Here is a 25,523-nt window from a genome sequence, read left to right as displayed (position 1 = left end):
CTTTTCTTCCTCAAATAAATATTATCTTTGTGAGTAATTAAAAAGATTTAATGGTCACTTACCACATACTTTTTGGGGAGAAATGTTTTCATAGTACATTAGGATTACTATTTGCCACTCTCATGCCAAGCTGAACATTAGGCATTTTAAGGTTATAACACTTAATTTTGAAAGAGTGGATCAGTTTTAAAATGTGGCTACACAATGGTTATATATCACCTGTTTCAGAACAAGTTTTTTTTTTTTTAAATTGCATTTTAGGTTTTGGGGTACATGTGAAGAACATTCAAGACTGTCGCATAGGTACACATATGGCAGTGTCAGAACAAGTTTTACTGCCATATCAAACTCTCCCTCATCCCAAATCTTTCAGAGTGGTCTATGACAATTCACACAAAGGACTGTCCCACAACCATAGTCGGCCTCAGTTCCCGTGCTTTACTACCTGAAGGTATTGTGAATTAAAAGGGTAATGACAAAATCTCAAATAATGTGGAACTTGTGAAGAAATAAGTAAGACTTGGTGTGGGAAGATCAGTCCTGAATTACGGCAACACCTTTATTCTAGGTTCTACAGAAAAGCTTTCGAACTAGGAGCTGCTCCTGACATGTCTTAGGGCAAGCTTCTCATTCCTAGTCAAACACTTGGCTAGAAGTTCTCATAACTGGAATATCAATGGCAATAGTAAACAGAGTTTAAAAGGCTGAGCTCATCAAGCCTCCAAAGAATCAAAGCAAAGAGCAGATGTCAAACTATCTGTTACTGAATGGGCTGACTAAAACTTTAAAGTATTTGAGAGGGAGAAAATGGGAAACTTCAGCCAAAAGTTCTGGGGTCTTACAAAAACAGATATACTGAAAAAAGCTATCATTAAATAATGAAATTGAGATTTAGAGTCACTAGTATCACAAGACATAAATTAATGTGTCTGTATGTATATTTTATGTATATATGTGTTTATAGACATTGTTTGTGAAATAAACATATTTCCAGATGTAAATGAAGATCAAAGCTATTCACCACATAAATATTTGAAGTGGGTTTTGTTAAGTTGGTTAAGTTGATGGATATAAAAGGTTTTCTTATTAATGACTACAAAGAATCTCCAAAATTTAAAGTACATTATAAAAATGATATAATAAAACATCTTTTTAGGATGACAAGTACTAATACATATTACCATAAATTACATCAAATTGTTTATAATATATAAATGCTAAAATCTTACAATATGGATCATGATATAATTTCATTCCTTAATACTTAATAATTTAATACTTAATACTTGTTAATACTTAATAATTTCATTACTTCCATGCTGCTCTCATAAAATTTATTTTTGTACAGCTGAAAACAAACACCTCATAATCCTCATTCAGTTTGCAGAATATATAATAAATTATATATGTCAAGCATATTAATCTGAATAATACAGAAAAAACAATGACTGAGCTACTTTTATATACCTGGTTAAAACTCTGCACTAGTCAGTAATAGCTTAAATTATAACATTGTTTGCATCATCTGCAAAGAAGCAGTGATAAAGAGACAATGGGAGTTTAGAGGAGGATCCAGAAATATAAACAATGAAATCTCAACAACTGGAATAGAAGCCTTTTGAGAGTTTACACATTTGCTTAGTAAATGTTATCTTAAGGATATTTGACAAAAATAATAATCCAGTGGATATGCCAAGTTAAAAGATGTTAGAATTCTCCAGGTATGCCAATGCCCTATGTGACCCCTGAGGAGTAGCATCTTATTGGGGAAATGTTTATTAGCCTCATTAGCAAAAAGGAGACACGCTAATGATTCATTTTAAAGGATACTTTAATGATAAACTGTTAAATTGTAAAATTGAATACTTGCTTATTAAAACATATATAAAAACCATACAACATATATACACGGTGCTAATGAACAATTTACTTTTCCATGGCGTTTAATAAACCTACTTTCATAAATTATATTACAAGTTAAATTAACAATGGCTCCTATGTTTTTTTCCCACTAAGTGTTTAAGTTCAGGCGCAATGAACTTCTCTATCACAACTTTAGGTCAACTCATGAAACCAATTTTGCAGAGTAGATTACAGTTAATTCTTGATTTCTGCCTAGTATTCTTCAAAGATAGAACAGTTGAGTGTTGTCTTACCTGACCAGGTTCTGTTCCAGTTACAGTCAAGTCTTGGATGGATCTACGTCTTGGCTGTCCGTTGCCTTTAAAAAGAAGAAAAAAAGTAAACTACTAAAATCTATTTAAACAGACAATAAGGGTATAATTGCTACAGCAGAAAGTTGGAATTTGTTGCTCCTTGGATCTATACAAAATGTTTGTGGGGGAAAAAAAGTGAGTTTATTGCTAAGATAAAAAAAAATAAGAGGAGAAAGATGTAAAGAAAGGAAGAGAAACAGCTGCAGTATTTTAACTCAAAAGTTGCTGGCCTACCACAGAGTATGTCCTAATACAATAACCACTCCTACCACATGAATAGCTGCTGAATTCTCTTCCACCATCTTCTGTCATGTGTTTAAATAGATGAATGCTTGGGGGCTGGGGCTGATGACGGCAACTATTTCAAGGGCCTTACGTTACAGTTTTTACAGCAAGAGAGCTAGCAGGTTGTAAGACACAACTGACTTTAACTGTCAGCAATACTTTGTTCATTTCAGAATCTAAAAGATGCTTAGGCTTAAATTTGTTATATTGAGTCACGCTTACTTAATCCCCATTAGTTTGTGTCAGAATCTAGTAATTTATTATTTGTGAATAACAACTCTTAATTTCCTGTTGGATGTTGATAACTGTCACTCTGTTCTCAAATATACAGCTTGTTGAAATAGGCTATTTTGTTAATTCTGCTTTAGAAACTTCTATGCTAATAATTAATTAAAAAATCAATTTATGAAAGAATTCTACATGAGTCCTCAGCAAAACAAAGAATTGAGCAATAGCTTCACTCAGCACTTTCATTTGGGAATAAGGCTGTTTAGGCAGTATCTTCTAACATGAGAGATCAGCTGTCTAAAAGGAAACAAGAAAATACTAACAGCTGATAAAATACTCAAAATTCTTTTGACTCTGAAAGCTGTATTATCTAATTTCTCAACTGGTTGGCAACACTTAGAACATGTACTCACTCTAATAGTAGTTTTCTGATTAGTAAACAGAATTCATTCTTAAAATTTTAGATTTCCAGAATCTGTCATATAAACATCTTTTTAAAACCAATCAGCAATATAATTTAGTGCCTTAACCCACATGGCCCCATTATTATGCTGCAGATAAACTAAGAGGACCTAACAATGGAATAAGAATGTTTAATGCAGTAATATATGTGGGGAATATACTCAAATTTGTAACTCCTCTTGCAAATAAATGTAAGACATCATCACTTTTTTCTATTTTAAGCTACGTTTTAGAATTCTTTGCATAATTTGAATGCAAATTTACTTCAAATTTCATTTTATTCCAAAAGTTTCAACTTTTCATTACAAATTAAAACAATAAACTGTGCATTTATTGAATTAGACCCACTAGATTACTTTTATGAATACTTTCAACTACCCCTGTTTCCCGAGGACAAAAAGGATCCCCACAACCATGACTAATAAGCAATTTTAGGCACATTTTATTCAACACACTCATTCTAAAATTAGCGGTGATGAGACAGGCTTGGAAAAGTGTCTGGAATTCTCTCTTCAGATTAGCAACACAGCAACATTTGTGAATCTGAGGAACCGCCCAACACTTGTGTCCATAAACTACTACATCACCATTGCAGTAACAACAAAAACTGAACTCAAATTTGGGTGTAAGGACAGGAGAAAAGGGAAGTAAAAACTTTTAAGGAAGTAAGGTAAAGAAGAACTGACAGTTAACAAATGCCGTAAAATGAGAAATCTTTAAGCTACCGCATGAGTCAAAGCAAGCAATATTAGGCAATGCATCTTAATTAGCACAACCATGGCAGAAACCATCTGGCAAATAGTTCAGACAAAGCAAAACAGGATTGCAATCAACAAATACTTGTTGCTCCAATATTAAATTTTAAGTCATAATTTAGAAATATGAATGTAAGAAAAATCAACCTCCTATTACTTCAAATGAAAATTACTGGGTGTGTTCTCAGTAAATTTGAAATGATTCTGAATTTTTTTGCAACTGAATACTAATTTAGACATCCACTTATTTTACATTTTTTGGTCCTTTGATATGTACATACCTATATTATACATGGTAGTGTAAATGAAAAAAAGTAGTAGCAATGAGGACAACATGATGTAAACAGATGCCTGATCAAATCTGAAACCTGCATATGCTATCCTGAGTATTTCATTCTGTAATGAATTCTGGAACGTTCATGTCTTATAATAGAGAACAAATTACACTTTTTAGAATGACTTCTAAGAATACATCACACTGCCAGTGCATACTAAATCTGCACTCCTGCCTCCCGCAAAGAGAAAGCAACTTAGAGGGCAGTTCTGTTCTTTTTACAGTAATATCATAAAGACAGAACCCACCTCTTCAAAAACGCTGCTCTTTTAAGCACAACTGATTTCCTAAGCTGGTATTTAAAAGTCATCCTGGAGTTATCCCAGAGACGGCTGGCTTAGGTCCCAGACAGCTACTCCTATAATTTTTCTTATCAGTTAAATAAGTTCACAGTTTTTCTTGACTTACTTACACTATTATTTTTCTACTTTTAAACTTTCTGAAGACTATCTTCATGTAAAAATCAACACATTTTCCTGGAGACCTCTCTTAACCTAAATGTTAGAAATTTTGAGATTTGCAAGTTTTGAATACTATAAATTATGGGACACTGTTCTCTTCACATGTAAAATACCCAAGATTAAAAAAAAATTGCATAGCATGATACAGTAGTATTATATTACTGCTTCATGGTAAACTGAACATGTAATTTTAAAATACATGTTCTCATTTAGGCTACCAAAGTTTCATATTCCTTTACTAATTTCAACAAATTCTGGTTCTTTCACTGGAAAGGCCCATCAGGTGGTTTATTTTCTTTAAAATAAATCAGCTTTATTAGATTAGAGTTGAATTTTTTAGATTACAAAAAGTGATCTTGGTAGACTATACAATATGGCAGAAGGCCACCTAAATATTCATTATGAAGTGATAATGAATATTTAGTTTGCCAGAACTAAATACTTTCTATTTAATTTGCCAGAAATACAGAATTTTATTGAAAGTGAGGTGGCTATACACAGAAACTAGTACAGTACATCTTAATACAGAACAACCCCTTAGCCCCAGGATCCCTATCAAAGGCTTACAACTGCTAATGACACTATCTGTGCTAGGTAAGAACTTGCCAGATCTAGAAAAACTCAATTCTTTAACTCATTGCCTCTTCATATTGGAGCGGCAGTAGTTTGGGGGAAATATTTAATAATTTACATGCTTCCAGTTAAAGAAAGGTTTACAAACATTAGTTATCAACCAGCTCCTGAACCAAAAACAGTATTAAAAAAGTGATATTTTCATCCTGATGGAGAAAGCAAAATAATGCTCAGGTGTCCTTGAAAAGTATCTCTGTCTCCAGTTGTTTAAGTATTCTGTAAAGCCCTCCCCGCCTAGGTAATCTATTTGCCAATACTTGACATTTGAAACTTCTGAAGGAGGGCAACAACATACACGTATTAGATGCCTAACTACCCATCTATTTTTCTGTTAAAAAGTTTGGGCCTTTCTACATTCTCCTTATTCCAATTTACTACTTATCATACTCTTAGTAAAAAACCAATACACAATAGAGCTAAACGTCCTTGACTGAAATTAAAAGTGAATATGCATTAGGTTTTTTTTCAGTTAAGAGATCTAAATATGGCTGAAATCATGAGGACACCTAGGTTTTTTTTTAGCTTTAAGAAAGATATTACAAACAATAAATATCAATTAAGTTCAGACTCTTCAGGAAACAAGGCAAAAATCTTATATATTTCAGTAAGATCTGACTCAAAAACATTTGTATATTCAATCTTCTTTTTCATATCCTTCAGAACAGTATGTGAATCCTCTTTAGTCAAGGCATTTTACTGCTCTCGAATGTTATGCCATATTATTTTAGGCTTAGAAATAACAAAAGGTATACTAAAGCAACATGTTCAAGGTTGTCAAATTGAAGCACTTCAAGGCAATGCTCATCTACAGAATGGATGATTTTCAAGTACTTAAAATGATATCAAGCATTATAATCTAATCTGAACTAAGAAACAATTCAGAATTATCTATGATGATATAATAGCATTAAAAACTTTATTTTGCATATCACATTTGGAAAACTCATTTCACTTTATAAAATAAATCAAGTAGGTATAAACTATGTACAACAAATTTTATGTCAAAGTGCAGAAGACTAATGTTTATATCTTTTATAGGAGGTAAGTATATATGTGTATGACAGTATTTTTTTCCTAGATTTCAGAATGCATTATAATTACTGTTGATTTCTTTAAATGCTATAACTACTCACACAAAGACTGCAGAGCAGAACTGTCCATCTTCCATTATTGATGCTACAAGCATGAAAATAATTCACTTTATTATTATCTTACTCTACAGGTAAAACTGGAAAATCTTGTTCCTCTTTTTTTGTAATATTTAGACATTCTACCTGTTCCTCTTTGACATTTGGATTTTTTTTTTTTTGAAACAGAGTCTTGTTTTGTTGCCAGCCACTAGGCTGGAGTGCAGTGGCACGATCTTGGCTCATTGCAACCTCCGCCTCCCGGGTTCAAGCAATTCTCCTGCCTCAGTCTCCCGAGTAGCTGGGATTGACATTTGGATTTTTAAAAGAAATGTAAATTTTAGGTATTATTCTAACATCAGATGAACTGCATTAGAATGTATTATATAGTTTCACAATCACAATAATCTATTTCATTTGTGTATTTGAGATGAAGGTGGGTGAAAAATAGATTCTTGGAAGCTTGGATAGTGACAAAAACAAAATATGGGAGAAAGTAAAGAAAATTCAAGCAAAACAAAGATCTGTGTTCTTACTGCCCTTACTAAATCCTATAATGAAAAAAATCTAGAAAAACTTCAAGCATCCAATAATCTGCCACCTTTTCCTTATTCTTCAAATGTAAGTGTACTTTAGATGTACTAGCTGAAAGGAGAAAGGATATGCTTATTTACATGCTTATTTAAACTAGTTTTAATAAAAAACATTTAAGAAAATCTATTTCTTTTCTCAAAGTCCTGTCCAACTTATCAGCATGCAAATGTATTAGAAAACTGTAGGTCTGGTCTTCTTTCACCTATCCTGGTAGCCACTGATGGTTTTTGAAGTTGTGTTGAAATTCTCTAAGAAAAATCTAACTGACTCTGATCCCAGGGCAGAAGATGGCCGAGTAGGAGCAGCTCTGGATTGCAGCTCCCAGCGAGAGCGCAGAGGGTGAGTGGCTGCTGCATTTCCAGATGGATTTTTATTGCCCACAGATCAGGAGATTCCCAGGTGGAGGAGCCCCACGGTCTCCAGCGCAGCTGTTTCGGCCAGTGCGGCCATTTTGGCCGGTGCAGTGGATCTCTGCACAAAAAACACGGGTCCAGGCACCGTTTCAGCTGGCAACTGGAGCACCTGGGAGACAGAGTTGCCCGTTCAACTGATAAAAAGGGGATTGAAATAGGGAGCCAGGCCAGGAGATATCTGGGTGAAAAAGTGCCATGAGTCTCCAGCACGGCTGTTTCAGCCAGCCCAGCGGGTTGCCACACAAAATCTCACACAAATCCGGGTGACTTTTCAACTGGCAACTGGAATACCTGGGAGACAGACTGCCCATTCAACTGGAAAAAAAGGGGACTGAAAAATGCCAGGCATTTTTTCCAGGGCAAAAAAATGCCAGGAGCCCCCAGCACGGCTGTTTCAGCCGGTGCAGCGGGTCCCTGCACAGGAACTCACACAAATCTGGGCACCGTTTCAACTGGTGACTGGAACACCTGGGAGACAGAGTCGCCTGTTTACCTGAAAAAGAAGGGGTCTGAGGCAGGGAGCCAGGTGATCAGGCATGGCCGGTCCCACCCACACAAAGACCAGCAATCTGAAATGCTCTGGATAGAGAGTTTCACAGCAAGCACAGCTGAAGCCGGGATGGTCCAGCTCTGTGGGGGAGGGGTGTCTGCCATTACTGAGGCAGTCCACCAATACCGAGGTAGTCCACCATTGTTGAGGCAGTCTGCCACTACTGAGGCGGCCCGCCATTGCTGAGGTGGCCCACCATTGCCGAGGCAGTCGGCCATTACAGTGGCGGGCCGCCATTGCCGAGGCAGTTCTAACTATACCCCTATAAACAGGACTGCAGGGAAGATCACACGGCAGCTGGGCGGAGCCCACAGCGGCTCAGCAATGCCTCTGCTGGCAGACTGTGACTAGGCGGCCTCCTTGCTGGGCAGGGCACCCCTGAAAAAAGGCAGCAGCACGATAGAAACTTAGAAATAAAGCCCTACCTTCCTGGGACAGAGCACCTGGGGAAAAAAAGGCTGTTATAAGTTCTGCTGCAGCAGACTTAAACATACCTGCCCGGCAGCTCTGAATAGAACAAAAGATCTCACAGGTTAGCACTAGAGCTCCTATAAAGGACAGACTGTCTCTTCAAGCAGCTCCCTGACCCCCGTATATACAAAGAGTCACCTAGCTCAGACTGACATCTGGCAGGTACCCTTCTGGGACAAAGATAGCAGCAGAAGAAACTGGCAGCAACCCTTACTGTTCTGCAGCCGCTGCAGGTGAGCCCCAGGCAAACAGGGTCTGGAGTGGACCTCCAGCAGTCCTACAGCAGAGGGGCCTGACTGTTAGAAGGAAAACTAAGAAAGAGAAAGAAGTAACTTCATCATCAACAAACAGGATGTCCACTCAGAGACCCCATCTGAAAGTTACCAACTACAAAGACCACAGGTAAATAAATCCACAAAGATGGGAAGAAACCAGCGCAAAAAGGATGAAAACACCCAAAACCAGAACACCTCTCCTCCTCCAAGGGATCACAACTCCTCACCAGCAAGGGAACAAGGCTGGATGGAGAATGAGTCTGATGAATTGACAGAAACAGGCTTCAGAAGGTGGGTAATAAGAAACTTCTCTGAGCTAAAAGAACATGTTCTAACCCAATGCAAAGAAACTAAGAACCTTGAAAAAAGGTTTGACAAAATGCTAACGAGAATAAACAGCTTAGAGAAGAATATAAACCACTTGATGGAGCTGAAAAATGCAGCATGAGAAATTTGTGAAGCATACAAAAGTTTCAATAGCCGAATTGACCAAGTAGAAGAAAGGATATCAGAGGTCGAAGATCAACTCAATGAAATAAAACTAGAAGGCAAGATTAGAGAAAAAAGAAACAAACAAAGCCTCCAAGAAATATGGGATTATGTGAAAAGACCTAATCTACATTTGATAGGTGTACCTGAATGTGACATAGAGAATGAATCCAAGCTGGAAAACAGTCTTCAGGATGTTATCCAGGAAAACTTACCCAACCTAGCAAGGCAGGCCAGTATTCAACTCCAGGAAATACAGAAAACACCACAAAGATATTCCTCAAGAAGAGCAACCCCAAGGCACATAATCGTCAGATTCACCAGAGTTGAAATGAAGGAGAAAATGCTAAGGGCAGCCAGAGAGAAAGGTCAGGTCACCCACAAAGGGAAGTCCATCAGATTCAGAGTGGATGTCTCAGCAGAAACCCTACAAGCCAGAACAGAGTGGGGGCCAATATTCAACATCCTTAAAGAAAAGAACTTTCAACCTAGGATTTCATATCCAGCCAAACTAAGTTTCATAAGCGAAGGAGAAATAAAATCCTTTACGAACAAGCAATTACTCAGAGATTTCATCACCACCAGGCCTGCTTTACAAGAGCTCCTGAAAGAAGCACTAAACATAGAAAGGAACAACCAGTACAGCCACTCCAAAAATGTACCAAATGGTAAAGAGCATCGACACAATAAAGAAACTGCATGAACTAACAGGAAAAACAACCAGTTAGCATCAAAACAGTAGCATCAAATTCACACATAACAATATTAACCCTAAATGTAAATGGACTAAATGCTCCAATCAAAAGACACAGACTGGCAAATTGGATAAAAAGCCAAAACCCATCTGTGTGCTGTATCCAGGAAACCCATCTCACATGCAAGGCTACACATAGGCTCAAAATAAAGGGATGGAGGAAGATTTACCAAGCAAATGGAGAGCAAAAAAAGCAGGAGTTTCAATCTTAGTCTCTGATAAAATAGACTTTAAACCAACAAAGATCAAAAGAGACAAAGAAGGACGTTACACGATGGTAAAAGGATCAATGCAACAAGAAGAGCTAATGATCCTAAATATATACACACCCAATACAGGAGCACCCAGATACATAAAGCAAGTTTGTAACGACCTACAAAGACACTTAGCCTCCCACACAGTAATAGTGGGAGACTTTAACACTCCACTGTCAATATTAGATAGATCAACGAGATAGAAAATTAACAAGGATATCCAGGACTTGAACTCAGACCTGGATCAAGCAAACCTAATAGATATTTACAGAACTCTCCACCCCAAATGCACAGAATATACATTCTTCTCAGCACCATATCACACCTACTCTAAAACTGACCAGATAATTGGAAGTAAATCGCTCCTCAGCAAATGCAAAAGAACAGAAATCATAACAGTCTCTCAGACCACAGTGCAATCAAGTTAGAACTCAGAATTCAGAAACTAACTCAGAACCGCACAGCTTCATGGAAACTGAACAACTGGCTCTTGAACGCTGACTGGATAAACAATGAAATGAAGGAAGAAATAAAGATACTCTTCGAAACCAACAAGAATGAAGACACAACATACCAGAATCTCTGGGATACATTTAAAGCAGTGTCTAGAGGGACATATATAGCAATAAATGCTCACATGAGAAGCAAGGAAAGATCTAAAATTGACACCCTATCGTCAAAATTGAAAGAGCTAGAGGAGCAAGATCCAAAAAACTCAAAACCTAGCAGAAGACAAGAAATAACTAAGATGAGAGAAGACCTGAAAGAGATAGAGACACAAAAAGCCCTTCAAAAAATCAATAAATCCAGGAGCTGGTTTTTTGAAAAGATCAACAAAATAGACCACTACCCAGATTAATAAAAAAGAAAAGAGAGAAGAATCAAATAGATGCAATAAAAAATGATAAAGGGAATATCACCACAGATTCCACAGAAATACAAACCACCATCAGTGATTACTACAAACAACTCTATGCACATAAATCAGTAAACCTGGAAGAAATGGATAAATTCCTGCACACTTGCATCCTCGCAAGCCTAAACCCTGCATAGACCAATTACAAGGGCTGAAGTTGAGGCAGAAATTAATAGCCTACCCACCAAAAAAACCCCAGGTTCACATGGTTCACAGCCGAATTCTACCAAACATACAAAGCAGAGCTGGTACCACTCCTTCTGAAACTATTCCAAACAATCCAAAAAGAGGGAATCCTTCCCAAATCATTTTATGAGACCAACATCATCCTGATACCCAAACATGGCAGAGACTCAACAAAAAGAGAAAACTTCAGGCCAATATCCATGATGAACATAGATGCTAAAATCTTCAATAAAATACTGGGAAACCGACTCAACAGCACATCAAAAAGCTTATCCATCACGATTAAGTAGGCTTCATCCCGAGGATGCAAGGCTGATTCAACATACGCAAGTCTATAAACGTAATTCACCACATAAACAGAACCAAAGACAAAAAACACATGATTATCTCAATAGATGCAGAGAAGGCCTTTGAACAAAATTTAACAGTCCTTTATGCTAAAAACCCTCAATAAACTAGGTATTGATGGAATGTATCTCAAAACAATAAAAGCTATTTATGACAAACCCACAGCCAATATCATACTGAATGGGCAAAAACTGGAAACATTCCCTCTGAAATCTGGCACTAGACAAGGATGCCCTCTCTCACCACTCCTATTCAATACAGTATGGAAGTTCTAGCCAGAGCAATCAGACAAGAAAAAGAAATAAAGGGTATTCAAATAGGAAAGGAGGAAGTCAAATTGTCTCTATTTGCAGATGACATGATTGTATATTTAGAAGACCCCATCGTCTCAGCCCAAAATCTCCTGAAAATGATAAGCAACTTCAGCGGTCTCAGGATACAAAATCAATGTGCAGAAATCACAAGCACTCCTATATACCAATAACAGACTTAAAGAGAGCCAAATCAAGAAAGAACTGCCATTCACAATTGCTACAAAGAGGATAAAATACTGAGGAATACAACTAATAAAGAATGTAAAGGACATCTTCAAGGAGAACTACAAACCACTGCTCAACGAAATAAAAGAGGAAACAAACAGATGGAGAAACATTCCATGCTCATGGTTAGAAAGAATCAATATCGTGAAAATGGCCATAATGCCCAAAATAATTTACAGATTCAACACTGTCCCTATCAAGCTACCAATGACCTTCTTCACAGAACTGGAAAAAACCACTTTAAACTTCATATGGAACCAAAAGAGAGCCCGCATAGCCAAGTCAATTGTAAGTGAAAAGAACAATGCTGGTGGCATGACACTACCTGACTTCAAACTATACTACAAGGCTACAGTAATCAAAACAGCATGGTACTGGTACCAAAATAGAGACACAGACCAATGGAACAGAACAGAGGCCTCAGAGGCAATGCCACACATCTACAACCATCTGATCTTTGACAAACCTGACAAAAACAAGCAATGGGGAAAGGATTCCCTGTTTAATAAATGGTGTTGGGAAAACTGGCTAGCCATGTGCAGAAAGCAGAAACTGGACCCCTTCCTGACACCTTACACTAAAATTAACTCCAGATGGACTAAAGACTTAAACATAAGACCTAACACCATAAAAACCCTAGAAGAAAATCTAGGCAAAACCATTCAGGACATAGGCATAGGCAAGGACTTCATGATTAAAACACCAAAAGCATTGGCAGCAAAAGCCAAAATAGACATATGGGACCTAAGGAAACTCCAGAGCTTCTGCACAGCAAAAGAAACAATCATTAGAGTGAACCGGCAACCAACAGAATGGGAAAAAATTTTTTGCAATCTACCCATCTGAGAAAGGGCTAATATCCAGAATCTACAAAGAATTAAAACAGATTTACAATAAAAAAACAAGTCCATTCAAAAGTGGGTGAAGGATATGAACAGACACTTTACAAAAGAAGACATATGTGAGGCCAACAAACATATGAAAAAATGCTCATCACTGGTCATTAGAGAAATGCAAATCAAAACTACACTGAGATGCCAACTCACGCCATTTAGAATGGTGATCATCAAAAAATCTGGAGACCACAGATGCTGGAGAGGATGTGGAGAAATAGGAACACTTTTACACTGTTGGTAGGAGTGTAAATTAGTTCAACCATTGTGGACGACAGTGTGGGGATTCCTCAAGGACCTACCTCGAAATAGAAATTCCATTTGACCCAGCAATCCCATTACTGGGCATATACCCAAAGGACTATAAATCGTTCTATTATAAGGACACATGCACACGAATGTTCATTGCAGCACTGTTTACAATAGCAAAGACTTGGAACCAACCCAAATGCCCATCGATGATAGACTGGACAGGGAAAAAGTGGCACATATACACCATGGAATACTATGCAGCCATAAAAAACAATGAGTTTGTGTCCTTTGTAGGGACATGGATGAACCTGAAAACCGTCATTCTGAGCAAACTGACACAAGAACAGAAAATCAAACACCACATGTTCTTACTCATAGGTGGATGTTGAACAATGAGAACACATGAACACAGGGAGGGGAGCATCACACACTGGGGTCTGTGAGCAGGGGGAACTAAGGGAGGAAGAGCGGAGGGGTGTGGAGTTGGGGAGGGATAACATGGGGAGAAATGCCAGATATAGGTGATGGAGAGGAAGGCAGCAAACCACATTGCCATGTATGTACCTATGCAACAATATTGCATGTTCTTCACATGTACCCCAAAACCTAAAATGCAGTAAAATATACATTTAAAAAAAAAAAAGAAAACTGTAGGTCAAATGGTCTAAACACTGGGCAAGAAACTCCATATTTACATTTATTTTGCTTAGGAAGCATACTGCTATTTGGCAGGACCTTCTCTGCAAAGGAAGAGTCAGCAAAATGTCACATATTCTACTGGTAATTTGCTATTAGTTGTGTTTCTTCCCTGGTATAGCTCACTCTCTTAAGGGCAGATGGACAGTGGAAAGAAGAAGAAAGGGTTACCATACAGAAGTTTCCCAATACTTCTTCAGAGCCAGGAATAAGGTAGAAGAGGCATAAAAAATTATACAGTCTGACCTACAGGGAGTCTTGAGGTATTAAAGGTGAATTTCTATATGACCTGAGAGACTACTAAATTGATAAATATTGCTGTTAGCCAAGTTGCTTTTTCTTCCACATTTGACTGATGGCATTGTATACAAATTTTGAAGAGCAAGCAAAAAACAGGATTACAAGATTAGGGTCTTTGCATTTCTTTATCTATGACCAGGTTAGACATTTTAGTGACTATAAAGATGTATATATAAAACTTTTTTGCGATGCTTGAAGGAATGCTCTTACGTTAGACTCAGTATATTGCACTTCGCCAAAAGGAAGTATTATTGAAACTACTTATCCATATAAATAAGATTTTAAAAAAGCTATATTTAAAAAAAAATGCTTACAATTGGGTTTCAATGCTAATGAAACACACTTTGACGATATCAAGAAGTATTTGCTAATACCATAAAGCTTATGGGAAATCCACTTAGAACAAAAACATTCTAGAAAGTATTAAAAAGTTTTGGAAATTAAGTGTCATCCTCCTTTATAGTTAAAATGACATGTAGCAAATCTGAGATTCCCAAAGGGTAGGTTGTATTTTTATATTTAATTAAAAAATATTACCTATGAGCACATTCATGATTGGCTTTTATGTCCACTAGCGTCAATTCCACAGCTTGTATTCTTGTATTAAAGAAAGCGCAACTGATTAAGTTAATATTTGATATCTGGGGAGGAAAAGTCTAAAAAGAATATTTAATAAAAGATATTACTGAATAATATTTTCATCTGAATAGCACTGCTGCTCTGGCAATTAAGAGAATTAAGGTTACCTGATTCCATAAAGGCCCAATGTCATAAAAGAGGATCTCCCTGGATGAAGAGCTCTCCTTAATGTGAACACTAAGAGAAAGCAAGAAGAAATTACTCTAGCTTCTCTGACTTAAACAAAAGAACAAAGAATGGATGTGATTTGGAGTCTGAAGATCTGGGTTGGGGCCCTGGCTATATGATTCTGGAAAAATGACCAAACATCATCAGATCTAAGTTCTTCATCTGTTAAACAGCTATGATTCCATCTGATAATCTAGTTATAAGGTTGTCATGAAGGTAAAGTAAGATGCACTTTAAGCTACTTTGTAGGCCATAAAGAGGTGGAGGTTGCAGTGAGCCGAGATTGCGCCATTGCACTCAAGCCTGGTGACAGAGCAAGACTCCGTCTAAAAAAAAGGAACATCTAATCAGAGGCTTTCAGCCTCAGCACTGTTGACATTTTGAGCTGGCTCATTCTTTGCTGGTGGAGATTGCCTCGTACACATCAGGATGTTTAGCAGCATCTCTGGTCTCTGCCCACTAGATGCCAGCAGGACTGACAGTTGTAAATTATTATTCTTTCCTTATTTCTCCCTCCCCCATTATCTTGTATAGTATTGGCTATACTGCCATATATAATCTATTCTTAATGCTTAGTCATAAGATTATACTGTCATCTGTCTAAATTTTCCTGATTCCTTCAAACACTTAAGAGAATTACAATTCAGCAGTATGTAAGTTTAAATGCTTCCACTTCTTTAAAGCATTAGTTCCTTATACACAGTACCTTTCAGCATGGAGGTAAAATGATCTCAAGTACTTTGTTAATTTCTAAAGCAGTCCAGATTCAATAAATAAAAATTACCATGTGAAAAATGAATTAACTCTATTATTTGAGTAGCAATAGTGATGATGTTGTAAAATAAGAAACCACTTTGATAACCACGGAAAAATTAGTTTCGTACAGACAAAATGGCACCTTAGAATTGTATAATTCTTATTTTTGTATGCTAGTTCCTTGCCAGTAGAGATGCTCAATAGTCTGTTCATTTATTTAACATATTTATAAACACTATGTTAATGTGCTTAATATGTGAAGCTGATACAATCAATAATAACCATCATCAACAAAAAAATAATGCCCAAAGATATGGTTTTTATCCTCACAGTTTTCAGTTTAGTAGAGGAGAAAATAACCAGTAAGTATTCAATTACAATATTAACACTGCTAGAAGCACAACTAGCTTTACTAAAGTGAAAAATTAAACCAGCATTACTAAAGTGAAACCTGGTCAGCAAAAGAGAGTATGCTGAAGAATTCATCCAACTCACACTCATGAATGTGTATGGAAAATATGTATTTCCTTATCAAGATTTTGGGTAAAGAGGTAGAGGAAAACCTAAAGCAAAGGGATAAATAAATTACCATTTTGATAACACATATTAATCAATACTGAAGGTCAATATGCCATTTAAGTTTCTATTAAAAATGGTAACATATTCATCAATGAAATGATCACCATAAAAAATAATGCAGTTTACCAATTTTAGACACTAAAGTACCATGTGTAAGTTAGGTATAAAAACATGTAATTTATAAGATTTTCCTAATAATACACAAAAATTAGAATTGACCATTTATTTTACATGATTCTTTGGCAAGATACCCTGCAAAACAGCATATCTTATTTAGTTGACTTTTTGTTTTCAAGGTAAAGGCAAGATGATATGTAGCAACTTTCTTCTCTCAACTTCATATTCACTTGCTACCAACAGAAAGAGGCTGGGATAGAAAGTCTAGAGGGAACCCAAAAAGCAGTAACTGAGGAAGGAAAGGAGCCAAGGAAATAACAAATTTTAATTAGTTTTCTCTTTCTGTTGGGTGCAAAAAAGGTCTGGATTTAGCTCATGTGCTCACTTAAAAGTAGAGAGGAAGTTGGCAGAATTCTGGGTTAGTGTTCTCTCTTCTGCAAATAGGTTTACTTTCGCTTCTATTTTATCCTCATTTATTGCAGATCAGAGGTATCTTTTCAAGACTGCTTCAGAATAAATGTAGTTTTTCAATCTGTCTCTCTAATTACTGCATGCAAGGTATCTATTTTCATGTCTTGTAAAAATTGGAGCAAGAAGCATTTTACAAGTACCAGGGATCATTATTCCGGTTCCACAGCTATTAGACCAACTCAGGTGGTCTATGATACCTGATATGACGATCTCAGGGACATCCAGAATGTTGCCAAATGAAGCTGTTTTACGGTGGCCCCGTTTAGGCTTGGAATAGGCTGCAAAAACACATATATACAGTATACATGCAAACAACCACAAACAGTAACACAGAAAATGATTAACTACAAAAATAGACTCATTTCAAATAGTTTATGTTAATAACATTTCATGCAGAATGGCATGCAGAACCACCTAACCTTTCATCCATGCTCAGAAAAGGCGAGATTAAAGAGCAAACAACTACTAAATACAAGATGTTTTACACACTGGTTTTAATTAGCAGAAAAAAAAATAAAAAGAACGGAAACAAAGCTGCAGGGTAATGAGGAAGCAAAATTTCAAATATATTCATAGAAACAGTCTACCTAAGTGAAATCACTGTCATGTGATAGGGGTGGGGGGATGACGGAGGAAAGGAAGAAAGGCGTTAAAAAGTAAGTTGCCATATTTGTTTTAATTAAACATAGGAATATATGTTGAAGTTAGGTGGTTCTCGAAGTATGCTATAAAGTAAAATTCAATTATTAAATAATAATTATTGATTGAATCAAAGTGTGAAATGTATATGCTTTTGTAGTTATATATATTTCTATTAAACGAAATATTTACTATATTTTCCAAAGTTTAGGGTACATTCACAGTAAACATAAAGTCTGTTGAAAGGCTGGAAAATATGAATCTTTCCAAGTAAGACAATTCATGAAAAAATTTAAATTGTGTAAAACTCAAAGGATGTTCAATAGCATTTGTTCTACATTTAGGCAACACAGATAGGGTAATTTGAATGTACGTGGTTATCCTAGCAAAACCTCATTTCTGTAAATAATAATAAAAAAACAAGTGCTCGACTAGAAATATGATATGAGCAAAGACATGAAACCATTATTATAACAAGTGTCAGTTTTGACACAGCAATTAGTATGTGGCAGATCTATCGTGAATAACATCCTTGAAGTGAAAAGGGTTCCTCAAAGCGTGAAGGTATGTCCCTGTGAGTTGGGTCCATCTGACACTACACTTTAGACAACCCTGCTCCAAAGAAATGCCTGTGACTCATGGAGACTCATGGGCCTGTAAGTGGCTGGTGACTTCTACTCAACTTGATAGTTTCTGAAGATCCATCTGTGGCAGACACAGCTATCTTCTGCCAGTCTCTATTCTTCCCTTCTGTTTTAGCAATAGTACTCTTATTTGGGACAGAAAAGTTATCAGAGAAAAGATGGCAGATCTCCTCCCTTGGAGCTACGTGTAGCCATTCGGCCATGTTACTCTGACCAATGACATGTGGACGTAGTTAGGAGAGATGTCTGGGAATGTTCCTTCAAACAACTTGGATGCCCATTTGCCCTACCCCCATGTCTTCCTTCTTGCTGCCTGGAATGTAGAAGTGATGAAATGGAACTTTAACAGTCATTTTGGACCACAGGATAACTTTGAGAATGGAAGCTACACAACAGGGATTATGGCACAGAAATAGTAGACCAGCTACCTGAAGATCACAGAGCCCACTACCTCCAGACTTGTTTATGTGTGAAAAACAATGCTTACGTGTTATAGATACTATTATTTTGGATACTCTGTTATATCTAATGGATTCTAATTCTAGCTGATAAAATCAATGATTTTGATTAGTCAAAGACAAGTATAGTATGATGGTCCATTTTGACAACTTCTTTCTGAAATGAGCTCCACACACAATGAGAATATTCTATTTAGGAAAAAACCAAATAAGTGAAAAGAAGACCTAAAAAACTGGTGAGCTAAGTTAAAAAATATGCAAATACACATGGAAATAGACATTTATACACATATATAGTTAAGAGATTAGGGGTAAATACACAAAAATGTTAAGTGTTTTTCTCTGAGTGGGGTAATTATGTACATTTTTTTGGCTTGTTTACATTTCCACATTTTCCAAAACAGAAATGTGTTTACTTTTATAATCAGCTTCCCTCCATCCCTGTAAAGAATCAGCAAAAAACCAACAAAGTCCAAATTAAACCAGCATTACTAAAGTGAAACCTGGTCAGAAAAGAAGTTTGTCAGTTTACTTAGGTAACAAACATGTAATTGTTTTTGTGCTGACCAGTTCTTTCATGATTAATAGTTTTAAGAACTGAAAAATGGAATTTAAATGCTAGCTTTTTCAAGATTCAATAAAATTATGATCTCTTATTTTACAATTTAAAAAAATTAACCACAACCAGCTTAGCTATTTTTTTTGCTACTGGAGTGAAGGAGCAGACAGAAGGTCAAATCATACATGGATCTAGACTACATTTTTCTGCTAAATTGAAAACAAAATATTTGCTATTATTTGAATTCAGCACAAAAATCTAGTAGTATCACTCAAAATCTCCAAAATATTCTGGTTTGGCAGAATTTCAATTTCTCACTTAGACTTTCAACTCATGCTTGAGCAGAAATAATTACATTTGATACAATTTGTAAATGAGGAAGGTATACTTTCTAATCCAAATAATTTTACAAGTCATACCTTCCTTATTTGGAATTTGAGATAAATGCGTAAATTACTGCTAGAAACTTAGGAAACTATATTGCAAACCTACTTCCTGCATTTTAAAAAAATGTAAGACACGCACAAAAACCTCTGACAACTGAAACTACCATGCCAAAAAGGCTTATATACATTTTCACTCCTTAGACTTGTGGTTCCTTTTTACCTGTGGTTGCAGCAATCCTAGCTTCTATTTCAGACATGTCAGCACTCATCCTCTTGCCCTCAGAGGTTGGAGGCAAGCTCTCCACGCTGCTCCCACGGGAGGCTCCCAAGCTTAAACGTCCAGATTCACTCTGTTAAAATTACAGGTCAATCTGAATTACTGAAGTTCTTTAGATTTAGCAATCTTAGGCAACCTAAAAGGAGGAATATGCCAAGTGGGATTCTGATGGATTCTGTTCTGCTCTGAAAGGAGAGGGAAGTTTGCATGAGAGGGAGCTGCTGGGGTAAGGGAAAGCTAGCTGCACATACTGCCTTTATGAAAGGGCAGCCACCAGAACTGGGAGCTAAAAGCCCCGATTATTTGTTAACCTAAATGCCTCAGGCAAAATGAATAAACTCACTCCTTGAAACATTTTTAAAATTAACAATGGCAAATATATTGAACAGCATGAAATGATAGACTTAGGAAAACTCCTCTAACTGCATAGAGCGGCCAAAATATATCCATTTAACATTTTTAACCATCAACCATTACACTTAGGGATTATTACACAGAGGGAGTTAGAATTGGCAAAGGTAGCAATCATTAGAATGAAAAACAATTTGGTAATAAATGGTAGGAGAATCTCATTCATGTCTCTATTTGTAAGCTCATCTGTATGTTTCAAGAGAATATTCAGGATTTATAAAATAGAAGATGGTAAATAATTACAGTTACTATAATATTGTGACTACTGGTAAGATTACCAAACAATTTTACTTGTAATAACATAACCAACCTGTTGTTTTGCCTGATTTTTCAACAATTTTGATTCTAAGCGCTTAATAGTATCATTTGTGGCAGGAACTTGCTCCATATTAGTGTCACTTTTATTACTTGTATTTGTAGAAGCAATGTCCATGAATGAGCCTAGGAAAAGCAGAAACATTTATGACTACTGGTCGGGAATAATACAAATGTGTCACTTAGTATTATGTAACTTACGTTCTCTTATAAACTAGCCAGCCAGGAACAGAAATAAACTACAACTTTTCAAGCTAATGAAGAAATCCAAACAAATCCATTTTAAATAAAACTTAAGGATGGCACAAAAAGGAACCAAGATGCCTAGTTACAGTCTTTTAACAGTCAAGAATAACTTAAGGTTTTTAACCTGAGCTAGTAGAAGAACTGAGGGCTATTAATTGAGATGGGGAAAGACTACAGGAAGAGTGAGTTTGAAGTATCAGGAACTCAGTTTGGAAAACGTTAAGTTGAGTTTCTATTAGATGTAAAGCAAGTAGTTGGATACATGAGTTTAGAGTTCAGGTATTAAATGGAGAAAATTATGAACAAACAGATGGTATATAAGGCCATAATACCGGATGAGGTTACCAAGGAAATGAGTGCAGACAGATAAGTGAAGAAGCCAAATGATCAGGCCCTGGACACTCCAACATCTCTAGGTTGGGGAGATAAGGAATAACCAGCAAAGAAAACTGAGAACAAATGGCCAGAGATGTAAGATGAAATCTAGGCAGTATAGTGTCTTAGAGGCCAATCGAAGAAAGGGCTGTAGGGAGGAGAAAGTAATGAATTAGGTCAAGTGCTACTGGGAGTCAAGATGAGAAATGAAAATGATTCCTTAAATGTAGTAATGTAGTGATAACTAGTGACCTTGACAAGGACAATTCTGAAGTACTGGCATAATATGTCTGAATGGAGTCAGCTCAAGAAAGAATGGGAAAAGAGAAGCTAGAGAATGCAAATACAGACTACATATGCTCTAGGAATGATCCAGTAGAAAGTTAAAACTGATGAAGCAAGAGAGAGGGAAGAATTGCTAAGACGAGCAGATGGGATATAATGCACAGATGGAAAGGCACGCCTTTGGCCAGAAGCATGGATAGTTCAGCCAGAGTAACAAAAGAAAGCAGAGTAGATGGGCACAGATGTTGTGGAAGCTGTCTTCTGATTAACTCAATTTTCTCAGAGAAAGAGCAAAGAAGATCAGCTGAGAGTGAGGAGTGGAGAGGAGGTGTCTGAAGTCTGAGGAGAGGCTACAGTATAGAATTAAGACATATAGGAGGAAAAGAGATGAACTAAAATATAGTACAACTGTCCAACAGCACTAAACATGCATGTGAGGAGAGTAAATACGTGCTATCTCCAGCCACATTCAGCTGCACTGGTACAGGCAAGGAGTAAGCCAAGTGTCAGCTTTTATTAAGCTTGTGGTTTAGCCAAGCAAGTTTGAGAGAGAGGCTAGAAAGATGAAAATTATTCCAAAAGGAATTATAATCGTTGATTGGAATTAAGTGGAGGGAGAAAGAAAAAAGGACCTAAGAGGTCTGAGGACCAGTGAAAAGGTGGGAGGCTAAAAAAACTCAAGGTCACAGTAAGGAAATGAAGAGGGGGTTTGGAGAACGTGAGAGATGCAAATGACAGAATTTTAGAGAAGTGCATTTTAGAATTCAGAGCAACTCAAAATCTTTTCAGTAAAACTGGAATTTGAGAATAACTAACCAAACAATAAACCATCTTAAATAAAACTATCCTTGAGGTGGGAGAAATAGATCAATAAAACTATTTGTCAATAAATGCAGGGTAAACACATATGCATATATATACAAATGCATCTTTTAGTTTTAATTAATAATGAAATGCTTATAATGCCATTATATTTTGAGATGTACACTATTTCTAAGTTACAGTATTATTTCTACTATCTTTTTGATGACCACAAATTACATGTCCCACTACTATCTCACATTTTGAAAAACTAAGGAACTTTTAAGTAAACATAACTTCTTAAGTAAGAGTCTCGGTAGAAGAAAATAAAAATTGGGGTGTTCATGATAAAGAAATGTGTTAAATACATTTATAATAATTTCTAATACAACTTGATCTAGCAGTATCCATGTAAAAGTTATTTTTCAAGTTAAGAATAACATTCGCGGCAATACAATATGCAGTCTTTTTATACATAACTATGTAGGAATTCCAAAACTTGGAAGCAGGTCTTTAATAACTCTTTAATCAGGGTACCTTCATGAAGAATGACACACCTGTAAACTCAAATTGCAGTCAATCATACAAAATGAAGGAATTAAAATGCAAATGGAGACATCATTCATTACTTCTTGATTATAATTTCATAGGCATAGAGATGAAAGAAAAATCAAGTCAATACTCTTCCAATCTATCAATTTACCTGTACTGGTGGCAGAGTTGCTCTGTCCTTCATCTGAATACTGACAAGGATACTGTAATGGCTCATCTGCTCCTGGAAAGTACTATATATAAAAAAAATAGACCACAGCTTAAAATTTCCTTAATACAAATTAAATCCTGTTAATGCTTTATTTTCCCTAAGATATTTACTAAATTTGTAGGTGCCTAAGTATTTTATTTATAAAGATTACAAAAATGTACTCTTGAATTTCAACTTTGATCAATGCCATGCACCTACCTAAGAATCTAGCTTACATTGGAGTCTAGATAGTCTTGAAGAAAACAGCAAATATCTCTCTAGAGAAACATATGAAATAAAATAGTATCATTTCTCATAATTATATAAAACATATTCATGTTCTCACAGTAGTGATGTAAACTTCTGAACTTTTGCAGTGATGGTTAGTCTGATGACTGAGACTGGTATACCATAGAATAATTGTTAGAACATTTTAAATATTAACAGGATAGTTTATGAATGTCTTTCTACAAACTAGAGGCATAATATTCAAAGTATATGCTGGAAAAAAATTAGAGTTTGGAGAAAAAAAGGAAAGGTATTCTCCTCAAATTAGACAAAGCACAGAGAAGAACAAGTACAACTTCAACAATTTATATATCCCAAAGTTTTAAGTAATCTGACTACAGAGACTAAGTTATTTTCTTATACACACACCTTTAGGGCTTAGGGTTCTCTATATGACTGGTATCCAAATATGATGGTTAACTTTTAGATTAGTTCAAGCTGCTTTGCCTAAGTAATTTTCAAAAGATTGAACAACCTTTTACCATTTAGGAAATCACTTAGTATATATTTAAGGAGACTGTAAGATTCTTCTACTGAACAAACTGTTCCAAAATTTAGGCACTTCCATATATATGTGAACTTTTTAAAGCCAATATATCACTTCACAGTTTTTTGTTAATGTACCAAAAACCAGAAGTATAAAATATTCCAAATAATTCTAAAGGTGCTTGATTCATAGACTAGGAAAATTTGATAATCATTTAAAAGAATTCTTCTAAACAGAAGGAAGTTTAACTTTTTACTGGGATATGAAAACTCAAAATAGGCAACAACAAAAAAACCAAATAGTAAAACTCACTGAAATAAATGTGTCTAAGAATACAACCTATTGCCTTGCATAATGCTTGATGAAAATCGGTATCAGAAAAATGTAAAATTTAGTTTAGCATGTATTGAAGTCATAGTATTAGTATATCTAAGTCCTGTGAAGGCTTTAGAGACTATTTCAGTTTCTCTCACGTTACAATGAGGCAACAGGCCCATAGACAAACATACTTGTCCACTAATGTAAGCAAAAAGAAAATGCAAGTCTAGAAACCCGGTCTAGTCATCTTTCCAGTGATAAAGAAGTAGATTTTTTCCTCTCAAAATGATGTTTCCTCTTCTATGAGTAATATATGCCCATTCTAATTCAGAGAACACAGAAATGTATAAAACAGAATACATTAATAACATCCCTTTTACTTTAAAATCCCATCAAAACTCAGCACATATTAAATTCCCTAAATCCAAAGCCCCTCAAAAGAAGGATTATACCCGCATCAAGTGAGTCATTATTTTCACAATTTCCTCCATTGAAGGGCGCTGGGAAGGATCTTTAGACCAACAACGAGTCATCAGGCTCTCAATGGGCTTAGGTAAATTTTTGATCAGTGGTGGTCGAGTACCTACAGTTGAAAATTAGAGGAAGAGGGGAAGAATGTATTTACCCAAAGAATGATGCAAACTCTTTGTACATACTTCCAAAGTGGTATTTATTTTATAGATCTTATAGTTTAAGATCTATAATTTGGAGTAATAAAAGTGCTTTTAACTTCATTAATTAACAAGTTAGTTATTTTATTCCTTGCTTTACCAACGTTCAATTTACTGACAACTGACAGAAAGCAAGCAAGCTGTCCTGGTCAATGTTGTCACAGTCTCTACAGTGATACTAATGGCAGTACTATTAAAGGCAGTATAGCAAACTGGTAAAAACAGCTGAGATTACTCAGATGATGGTACTGTTTGATAAATCTATGAATAACCTAAACAGTTGGGCAGACATTTGTTTTTATACTTGTGGAATAATGTAAAAAATGGCTGTTAGTCACAATGATTATAAACAAGTCAAGAAATGAAATAACTGAGAGTGATGCTAAAGAAGGTAAGTAGTTTGCCTCCATGAAAAGCAATTTTCCCAAGCAAATGTAAAGTAACTTTACTAATGATGAGG

The 25,523-nt window shown here is 36.0% G+C and overlaps 1 protein-coding gene across 2 annotated transcripts in view; it reads right to left on the bottom strand.

Moving 5' to 3' along the window:
• MAP3K7 (mitogen-activated protein kinase kinase kinase 7) overlaps positions 1–25,523 on the bottom strand; it is a 72,954-nt gene that overhangs the window by 20,602 nt on the left and 26,829 nt on the right. The window contains exons 8-13 of one of the 2 annotated variants that reach the window (XM_012444274.3): positions 24,845–24,975; positions 23,261–23,342; positions 20,846–20,976; positions 20,068–20,197; positions 17,359–17,439; positions 2,157–2,221 (exon numbers count right to left, since the gene is read on the bottom strand). In XM_012444274.3, the coding sequence (XP_012299697.1) occupies positions 2,157–2,221; positions 17,359–17,439; positions 20,068–20,197; positions 20,846–20,976; positions 23,261–23,342; positions 24,845–24,975 (620 nt within the window). The remainder of the gene's footprint in view (positions 1–2,156; positions 2,222–17,358; positions 17,440–20,067; positions 20,198–20,845; positions 20,977–23,260; positions 23,343–24,844; positions 24,976–25,523) is intronic. The other variant, XM_012444275.3, reaches the window with a different exon arrangement.

The sequence above is a fragment of the Aotus nancymaae genome, unplaced genomic scaffold, assembly GCF_030222135.1.
Source record: "Aotus nancymaae isolate 86718 unplaced genomic scaffold, 86718_ANA_hifiasm-v0.15.2.pri h1tg000040l, whole genome shotgun sequence".
Classification (NCBI taxonomy): Eukaryota; Metazoa; Chordata; class Mammalia; order Primates; family Aotidae; genus Aotus; species Aotus nancymaae.
Note: the sequence above shows the minus strand (reverse complement) of the source record. Positions and strands in the feature narration are given on the sequence as shown.